Source organism: Fukomys damarensis, unplaced genomic scaffold (genome assembly GCF_012274545.1).
Source record: "Fukomys damarensis isolate Sample0158 unplaced genomic scaffold, DMR_v1.0_HiC HiC_scaffold_16, whole genome shotgun sequence".
In the NCBI taxonomy this organism is placed as follows: Eukaryota; Metazoa; Chordata; class Mammalia; order Rodentia; family Bathyergidae; genus Fukomys; species Fukomys damarensis.
Window position 1 is genome coordinate 22,537,059 of NW_022900928.1, and position 10,546 is coordinate 22,547,604.

General features: G+C 39.2%; 1 protein-coding gene across 1 annotated transcript; it reads left to right on the forward strand.

The window, feature by feature from the left end:
• The first annotated feature begins 1,992 nt into the window (after positions 1–1,992).
• LOC104876283 (interferon-induced very large GTPase 1) lies at positions 1,993–9,279 on the forward strand. Its single transcript, XM_010644240.1, has one exon. It carries the CDS (start codon positions 1,993–1,995, stop codon positions 9,277–9,279), a length of 7,287 nt encoding a protein of 2,428 aa, XP_010642542.1.
• Positions 9,280–10,546: the final 1,267 nt, after the last annotated feature.

The window sequence follows — 10,546 nt, forward strand, 5'->3', positions numbered from 1 at the left end:
TTATGTATGTCTATACCTGGGTCTGTATTCTATTCCACTGATTTTTGCTTATCCTTTCATTTAAAAAAATCACATTGTTGGGTCAGCTGCTCAGTGGCACTGCACCTGTTTGGCAAGTGCAACGTCCTGAGTTCAATTTCAGGTACAAACAAAAAAGGATACTATTTTGAATACTGCATCTTCATTTTAAGACTTGAAGTATGGGATTGTCAGTACTTTAACTTTGTTCCTCTCCTTCCATATTGTGTTACATATTTTAGCATTACTTTTTCATATAGGGCTTAGCATCACCTTGTTGATATCTACACAATAACATCTTACATGGAATAAGGGAAAAGTTGTGTAATGGAAGACAATATGGGGTGGAAAAGGTTATTAATTATATCATTAAGATATTGTGATGTTGACATAAATTTGAGGTGACAATGTATCCACTACACTGTTAACAAAACAGCAGGTTACAAAAGAGTACATATGTTATTGTCATTTTTTGTTTTCAAAAACACATTAGTGTATAAAGTAATCAAGAAAAGGGCCTGGGATTTAGCTCAGTTGTTCTGGCACCTGCTTTGCAAGCACAGGGACCTGAGTTCAATCCCTGGTACCAAAAACAAAAACAAACAAAGAAATAATTCAGCCAGGCATGGTGGCGCATACCTGTAATCCCAGCACTCAGGAGGCTGAGGCAGGAGGATCGTTGTGAGTTTGAGACTAGCCTGGGCTACATAGTGAGTTCCAGGTCAGTCTCAACTATATAGTAAGACCCTGTCTCAAAAGAAAAAAAAAAGAAAGAAAGAAAAGAAAGTGTTACACTTTTCTGTTTGTTTGTTTTTTAAGACAGGGTCTCATTAAGTAGCTCAGGCTGGCCTTAAACTCATTATATAGTTCAGGCTGATCGCAGGCTCATGACAATCTTCCCATTTTAGTCTCCTTAATGCTGGGATCATAGGCATGTGCCATTACACCTGGCTTGAACTTTCTTATAAATTGACTCCAATTCCTCTTATTAACAGGATATAAATAGAATCCAATCTTTCATGATCACATCATGCAACACTGAGCTGCAAGAAGAATCTGAATTTTAGGTACAGATTATAAAGGACAAGCAGAAAAAATATTTTATTTCTTTTCAGAACTCTGGAATTTATACCTGGTGAACCACCTCTTATACAAGGTGTCTAGAATGTCACTTATCTGGTCTCTAATGAACTGTCTGACTACTTCAGGGAATATAGGAAGGTCTTTTGTACTCTTTGCCTAGTCACAAGAGAAAAGGAAATTTTAATAATGGATGAAGTGAAACGCATGAAATCTTATCTGCTGCCCAGAAGATGGGGAAGGGGTATCTAACACTAACGAAACATCCCATATAGGTGAGAATTTGGGTCTATATACATAAGTGTATGACATCAATATATGGACAGTTATTCATGTAATAGATGATATTAACTAGGGAAGATAAAGAGTAAGAAATTGGTAACATAAACCAGGATAACAGTGTCTTTAAATGGCAGAAGAGCAAACAAATACCATGAAATGGGCTACAAAGACATGCCAAAGATACAGGAATAGAACTAGTCAACACAGGTTTCACTGATGCTAAAGAGAAATGATAACTGATGGTATCACTTGTTTTAAAAATAAACATCAAGCGACTAAACACATGCATATTATCAAACTCCATCCCTCAGTTTAATATTATTTATGTAACTGATTCTGTGCAAGAGGAAGTACAAAAGCCAAGCTAAGATGCAACTCACTCTAGCAACTAAAAGGTCAACCCATGCTTTAAAACACCCACAATGTTGTCCTGGACACATATGCACAAAAAAATGTGCTAACAAAAGTATATGTTGAAAAATTAAGGAAGAAGATAAGAAAGCTTTGTAGACTTGTATCATTAGTATACTCAACCCCTTTGACAATGTGGCTAACACTCATTAATGTCATGAGACAAACAAAACTAACTGAATATCTATTTTTCACCCAGCCATGGCCACAACAGAGTACATCCCTGATGAGTCTCTGATCAAAGGCAAAAGAAAGCAAGATCTCCAAGAGATGCTGAGAGAAGTGGGACTGGATCCTGAGTTCTGGTTGCCAAAACTGCAAGAACTCCTGAGTGTGTCCTGTACTCTGGCCTTACAATACTTAAAAGAAAAAGACCTCCAGAAACTGAAATCCCATGCACGTCATCCATGGGAGAAAAAGGCCCTGGAGAAGCTGCTTGACCTCTCACATTCAAATAGTCTTCCAGAGTTACAGGAGTCTCCAATGGAAATAATAAAGAAAAGACAGAAGCAGGCAGAACAGGCACTGCAGGAGCTGAAGGACTTGCAGTCAAAAGGAAAACAAAGACAGGAAGATTCAGTGAGGATAAAAGAAGCAGAGCTGAGGCAAGCAATGGAGATCCCTGAAGAGTACTGGCCACCACCTGAAATACCCCTAACGGAGGTCATGGAAAACATGCAGAGACAAATCAATCTTATGGACCAGACATTGTCCCAAAGGCAAAACTTCTCAGACAGAGATCTGGTAAGATGGGCATCTGGAGGCCTTGCCCTGCAGGGAATTTATAAAACCAGCCACCAAGGCAGCCTGATTGAGAAGAGAGAAGAGTTACTTAGTGTCCCCAAGGAGGTTTTACTCTTTGGCCCTCAGCAGGGTACGTGGATGGAAACAAAGGAATTTACATCTTTGCAGGAAGAATCTATGTTCACCCAGAGTATAGAGAAGATGGGCTTCAGTGTAACTGCCTCATTCAAGGGTGGAGGATGGAAAGTTAATCTAGAAGCTGGCATAGATCAAGGCAAGCATTCAAAATCCAAGGAAATTCAACAGTCACATTCTGAACACTCTTACTTCTGTTCAACCAAGTTTAGCTATGTGCCGTTGGCCTCCTGTCACTTTCCTATTGAGCAGCTCAGGCTATCTAAGCCTGCTCTCCAGGAACTGAAATGCATTGAAGACTTCCTAGAGCACACAACAGGCTCAGAAGGCTTCTCCTTGGTAAGGCACAGGGCTGAAAATTTCTTCCACAGGTTTGGTTCTCATGCTAACCAAGGCCCTCTGCATCTGGGAGGAATCTACTGGTGGAAGGCAATTTCAGAGGATTTCCAAAAGGAGCAGCTGGCTGATGTGAAGCAGCAGGCAGCAGATGCCCTGGATAGTTACATAAAAGGCAGCTACAGTGGCTTTGGAGTGAAAGTTACTACAGGTATTAATGTGTCCAACTTGCAATCAAAAGCATCCTCTCAAAGCAAAACTTTCCAAAGTCTCCAAACCAAAATCCAGTTATCTGTGACCCAGATAGGTGGCCCTCCAGAAGCAGATGGCCTTCTCCAGTGGAAAGCTGGTCTTGTGTCCAGCAATCAAACCTGGTGTGTCATTGACCGAGGTCTTCAGCTAGTGCCAATTTGGGAAATCATCCTCTCCAGCCACAGGAGCGATTTTAAGGATGCTCTAAAAGTGGTTAACTGCCTGAAGGACAACTACACTGCTCTGACTGGTCTTGCTATCCAGATACAAGAAGGAGAAGAATTACTAAGTGCTGGGAAGGAAGCTAGGATCTTCCTAGATGATGTGAAATCCTGGGAAGTATCTGATCCTGAAGAGCAGCTTAAAAATCTGACAGATTTCATGCAAATGTTGAGTCAACAAATAAAAGGTTATGACATTTGGATTAATAAATGCCTCACAGATTGGGATCTGCAGAATTTTCTGGTGAACACTGTCAACTTTTGCAAAAATTCCCCCATTTATAGAACAAAATTTATTAAATCACAGTTGCTCAGCCTTCTGGATCCTCACATCTACAAAGTGACAAACTTTCCTCAAGCTTGCTCCATCATGCAATGGATCTATCAGTCAGAGTCAGAGCAAGACCAAATTAACATCTCCCAATTTTCTGAATTAATTAAAACCTTAAAAGAAATCAAAACAAATCTTATGGAAGTGAATGTCAAACCTGAGTCTCCAGAAATAGTAGAAGAAGCTCAAAGAAAGGCCACATATGAAGTCAGCATTGCTCTCAGCTGCTTTTTAAATTATCTCCAAGAAAAAGAGCAGTCAGAAACACAGCTCTTGCTACTTTCCATTGCAGCTGGCGCTGGATATAAGGTGGAGAACAATACTTTTCAGTATCTCCTAGGATGCGATGAGTTAAATTTTCTACTGGATGAAATGCAAACCGCCCACAGTAAATACCAGGAGCTCAAAAATATTTGCAGCTACAGGGCTCAGGCATTTCTTGTGCTCACAGGTCTGACAGCCACAGTTGGAGTCACAGCTATTTCTTCAAAAGAGAAAATACAGCGCATGGCATTAATGAGACAACACATGGAACAATCATTGTCTGAAGAAGTTGCAAGTGTCCTCACCAAACCTGGAGCAGATCGTGATTGGGAAAATCTAGAGAAAGACCTGAGATTACTTATTGATGGGAATTATAAAGCCACTGTATCTTCTTTGAAAATGGATGAGGTCAAAAAACAACTTAAAAGTCTTTTCCATGGAAAGAAACACTCCCATGAACCACACGAGGATGAAAATGCCAAGTGGGAAGTAATAGAAAATGGAGTCTTCCTAAACTTACTTCAACGTCTAGGCCTAGAACATTATTACCCAAAAAAGATGACCAGAAATAATTTTCATCTAATCTACAAGACTTCTGTGTATAATGCACGACCCAGTTCTGAAAAGGAACTTCCCTTCTATTTCCTGCAAAAGCTACTGATGCTGGATTATGGACTGAGACATTTGGTCTTCAAAGATGATGGAAATGCAGAACACCAAGTCTATCCAAGTGCTTCCAATAAGGAAAATGAGGTATTTGATCCATATGAAGACTTTTTTGAAGACAGTGATAGTCTCACTAATCTTTCAGCTACTGATCCTAGACCCCACATTCACCCAATGGATATTCAGATGGCAATTTTTCACTGTGCAGATGATCTTGCCAGACAATATATTTTGGCCAAACTTTCCATTTGTCAGTTTGCCCTTCCCCTTCTGGTGCCTAAGCCCTGCACTTCTCAAATTGATTTCTCTCTTTGGTCTCTAAGTCAAATTAGGAGAAGCTGGCAGCAAACAAGGAAATTACCAAAAGAGAAAAAACACAGTTACAAAAATCAGCAGATGTATCAGGTCTCCGCACCCATTGTGTCCTTCATTAGAGTTGGAAATGGCCTCTCTGCTTCCAAGTCTCAGATCATGAACTGTCTTCTCAGTAAACGTAAACATGATGTGTTTTTTCACCGACACTGCAAGGGAAGCAGCAAAGACTGTCTCTTGATGGAGGGGGTGGTGGAAATCTGCTGGTACTGCCCTGGGGGGGAAGATGAAGACAGATTTGACAACTGTGTGACCTTCACCAATCTTCATGGAGATGCAAAGGAGCACAAGCAGCAGCTCACCTTTCTACAAGAGGTCTCTTCCATAATTGTAGTCCTCATGTCAGCTTCTGATGACAGTGAAGAAAACCAGAAGACTGTCCGTGAGTTGTGCCAGTCGTCAAGATCTTTGATATGCTTGCTTGATGACAAACAAAAAACAATAGCAAATAATTCTGGCAGAAGAGTGAGAATTGGCATCAGGAATAGAAACGAGGCAGAATTAACAGAAGAGCTCACTGCTACAATCAGACGTTTGCTAGAGCTCTCTGACACTGCTCTCAGCATAGAAGATTGTACTCAGACTGCTCGCAAGCACGGATTTCTGATTGATGAAGACCAGAGAGATTGCAAGGAAGCCAAAGAAATGGCACAGGTTATAATGGCCCTTCTGGGAGAAAAAAATTTATCTCACATGAAGGAAAACTTACTACCCCTGCAGGGACAACTGTGGCATCTTTGGTGTAAGAAAGACAAAGAATTTTATCATCTGAGAGAAAAGGGGAACAGAAGCATTGAGCAACACAAATGTGAGATAGAAACAGATAAAAGAGTAATTCGATCCCAACAGTTGGAAAAAGCATTTCCTCTCAATGATTTAATGCAATCTATGCTTCAAATTCTCCAAGCACATTCAGAAACCCACACCAAACTCTACTTCTTTCAGTGGCTGAGTATGTTTTTGGACAACCTGACTGCAGAACACTTGGAAAAACTACGTGAGAAGCAAAGATCTCTGTGGTCAAAGATACAAAAAGAAAAGCAAAAGGCACAAAAGAGCAACTACCTGAAACTCTGGCAAAATGAGATAGAAGCCATCTCCACAGAGATTAGTGACTGTACCTTAGGAATTGAGCAACTTCTCAGAGAAATTGGCCAGATATATGAAGCTCTAGAAGAAACTTCCACAGGAGATAGCCTTTTTCTCTCCCTTCCCCAAATGGCTGCAGACCTGATGATATCTGGTATGCCCATTGAACTGATGGATGGGGATGCTTCCTATGTGCCTCTGAAGTGGGTGTCAGCTACTTTTGATGAGGTCTCTAAGAAAATTGGAGACAAACGACTGTTTGTTCTTTCTATTCTTGGCCTGCAGAGTTCAGGGAAGTCCACCCTGCTGAACGCCCTTTTTGGGCTGCAGTTCAGTGTCAGTGCAGGCAGGTGTACCAGGGGAGCCTACATGCAGCTTCTGAAGGTAGAAGAGACCTTCACAGAGGAACTTGGATTTGATTTTCTGTTGGTTGTAGACACAGAAGGACTCAGGGCCCCAGAACTCAACAACAAATCCCAGAATTGGGACAATGAGTTGGCAACCTTTGTCATTGGACTTGGAAACTTGACTCTGATCAATATTTTTGGAGAGAATCCGTCAGAGATGCAGGATATCCTACAAATAGCTGTCCAAGCCTTTCTGAGGATGAAACAAGTGAAAATTTTCCCAAGCTGCCTCTTTGTCCATCAGAATGTGGGGGAAGTTATAGCTAATGACCAAACTATGGAAGGACGAAGGTGTTTAGAGCAGAAACTAGACGAAATGGCAGTAACAGCTGCTGAACAAGAAGAATGCTCAGATATAACCCACTTCAGTGATGTGATTAAGTTTGATGTCAACACTCATGTCTATTACTTTGCTCATCTCTGGGATGGAAATCCCCCAATGGCCCCTCCCAATCCTCGCTATAGTCACAATGTCCAAGAACTGAAAAGTAGAATTCTTTTGACTGCCAAACAGGAATCCAGAGGAAGCATCATGAAGATATCAGATGTAAAATTTCGAGTTCAGGATTTATGGAGAGCCCTGGTCAATGAGAATTTTATTTTTAGTTTTAGGAACACTCGAGAGGTCATGGCCATGAGCAAACTGGAAACCATGTATAACCACTGGACCTGGGAGCTAAGGAGTCATATCCTGGAGTTGCAGAATCAGTTGAACAATCAGATTCAGAATGGAAAAATTGAGACACTCAAAACAAGCACATGTGAGATTCCAATTACAGAAAAATATACAGCCATCAAACGTGAACTTGAAAAATATTTTAATGATGATACAGATAGTGAAATATTGGTTCAATGGAAAGCAAATTTTGAAAATAAACTAATAATCCTTAAAGAATCTCTTATTGCAGATAGCAAACAAAAAGCCAATGAATTTATTCGTTTAAAGAAAAATCAAGAAAGACTGGATAAAAAAAAGACATGTTATGAAAGTGAATTATTGGAAAGAAGCCGAAAGTTGGCTTTAACTGTAAAAGGTAAAGAGCTGAGTGAAGAAGAGTTACATGAGAAATTTAATCAACTTTGGAAAAAATGGATCTATGATGTATCCTCAGATCTCCCTCAAGTCACAGAACCTAACATTGATGTGGATTCTGAAAATATCCTTTGGGAGTATTTCCAAAAAGAGATAAACTTGGTGGACATACTAAAGAGAAATTCTGGTGAGAAATTTCAAATCAATTATGAAGAGCATGTCAAAATGAATAAAAAATATAACTTTATGACAAGGACATTAAAGGCTCGTGATAGAGAATCCATTAATATGACAACTGACCTCATTATTTCAAGATTTAATGAAATTATTAACAACATTCGCAGGCAACAGTGTGATTACAATCCAAGTTATTTCCATGAAATCCTGAGAACAATAGATGAGGAAGTAAAATCTGCACCCACTGAGGAAAGATACACATTTACAAGCAAATACAACATTGAATTATCTTTGTGTTTATTCCAAAGAGCATCCAAGAGTTTCAAGGAAATGCACAAGGCATTCAAGAGAGCAAATGATCCTGTAAACTATCTAGAAAGCAAAAAAGATGATTTCTTCATGAGCTTTAAGATCTCCTGCCAAGGAGCAACCTCAATCAAAACATTTGTTGATTTTTTGTGGCACAAGCTCACCCCTGGCATCTCTGTCACCATATGGAGAAAAATGATCATTAAAATTGCCGGGGACATGCAAGCAACCTGCCCTGAATTCAATGGAAACAGAGCTAACCTGGAGAAACATATTCTCATCTGTCTTGCAGAAGAAGAAAACTTTGATAATTACTGGCAATACCTTCACCATACAAAATCTTTTTTTAGTAATTACATTGAAAACCACATTAAGAGATATTGTTCAGAAAAATGTGAAAAAATAAAGACTTTCTTAAAAATAAGTTTAGATGACATCAAGAATGCCATCCTCTCTGCTCTTCGTGAATCCACAGCAGTAGCTAAAGATAAAAGCAGCACTGCATCTGCATGGTTGGATTTGTTCTGTGATCACCTGGGGAACAACTTGATCTTTCCACGAAGAGATCTGATAAGTATTGAACACCAGGAGATAAAAGATATAGAGTTTCTCAAAGAAGCCATGAGTGCAGCTTTGGATCCAGCAATAAAAAAAGTAGAACAGGATTGCTCAAGTATGCCTACTGATGAAATGGTTTCTAAAATTGAGAAAATCCTGTCTGAACATCTCTGTGGTTGCTGGAAACAGTGTCCCTTATGTAATGCAATCTGTACCAACACAATTCCTACACATGAAGGAGATCACAGTGTTCCGTACCACCGTCCTCAGGCTGTCAATGGATGGCATAAGCATAAAACAGACTTCTTTGTCATTGATTGCTGTACCAGTTCAGTAGCAAGTGATCGTTTCATGCTTTTTGGAGATGACCAGAAAATCCCCTACAAAAACTATCGGCAGGCAGGAGGGGATTATGCCACATGGAGCATCACCCCAGATTCATCTACCCAGCCATACTGGAAATGGTTTGTTTCACACTTCAGATCAAAGCTAGAAGAAAAATACCAGAAAAAATTTATGGATTCAGGTAAAATCCCTGATGCCTGGGCCAAAATCACAAAGCAGGATGTACTTGATGACCTAAAAAAACAGTAACATTCAATGATCATAAAAGAGCTCCAGTATTCGAGAAAGGGGGTCAAGATCACAGTACCAAAATAATTTTAAAACACTCCCTCCTTACAATACAAACCTTCAATATTTCCAATTTAATTGTATTTTTCACTCTTTGAAATTATGAAAAAAAAATATTACTCCTTAGATGTAACAACGTTCATGGAAATTTAATGATTCCCCAGCAAGTCAATATTTCAGCATATTTTATTCTTGGAAAGAATCAGAAAACTGACCAAGATAAGTCATGTATTACTTACTTTGTCAGCTTTTCTGCTTCTAGAATACCTGACAGCCATAATTTAAAAGAGGAGAGGTTTATATGGTTCATAGTTTCTTGTGGGTATAGTCCATGGTTGGTTGGTTCAAGGCAGAAATAGCATGATGGAACAGCCTGACACAGGTCATTTCCTAGAAAACAGCAAGAAAAGAGAGAAGCCAGGGACAAAAACATATCCCTTCAGGTTATGCTCTACAGTGAGGCAACTTCAACCAGGACTCACCGCCTAAAACTACATTCAATTACTGAACTCATCAATGGATGAATTCTCTGATAAGCACAGAAGCCCCATGATCCAATCACTTTCCAAACACATGTATCTTGTGGGGGACATTTAGGTCTAAACCATTACAAGGCCATCATCAATTCAGGAAATGTTATCAAGAAAATATGAGAAGTAGAAATCAAATGTAACTTTTCTCATTTAAGTATTACTTTTTACTTTCCTGATGCCTTGGTAGTTCCATATTCATGCAGAGAGAGAGAGAGAGAGAGAGAGAGAGGAAGAAGGAAGGAAGGAAGAAAGGGTTGGTTCTCAAAACTTAAGTATTGAAACCTGCTGTTATATACATGCCTATGAAGGACTGGCTGCTAGAAAATAATTATTAATAACCAGTTGTAATGGACCAGTTTAATCATTTTAATCAAGTATTCAAACATTACATTTGATTAAGTCATTAATGATTATAAAAATTATATATTGAAGAAAAAGTATATAGTTTTTTAATTATAATTAAACTTAAGTGGTATGGTATTTCAACAAACATTCTTTTTTGCATATAAAAATGTGAGAAAACGTTTATCTCCAAGTCAGACACATTTGTGGCTATTTAATCATTTGGGACTTAAGGTCATGAACAGAATAAAAATTAAGAAAACTCTGAAATCAACCAAGGACCTGAGAGAAGAAAATCACCCTTCCTAAAGCCTACACCTCCTTGCCTCAGGCTCAGTTCTTCAAGCTGATGT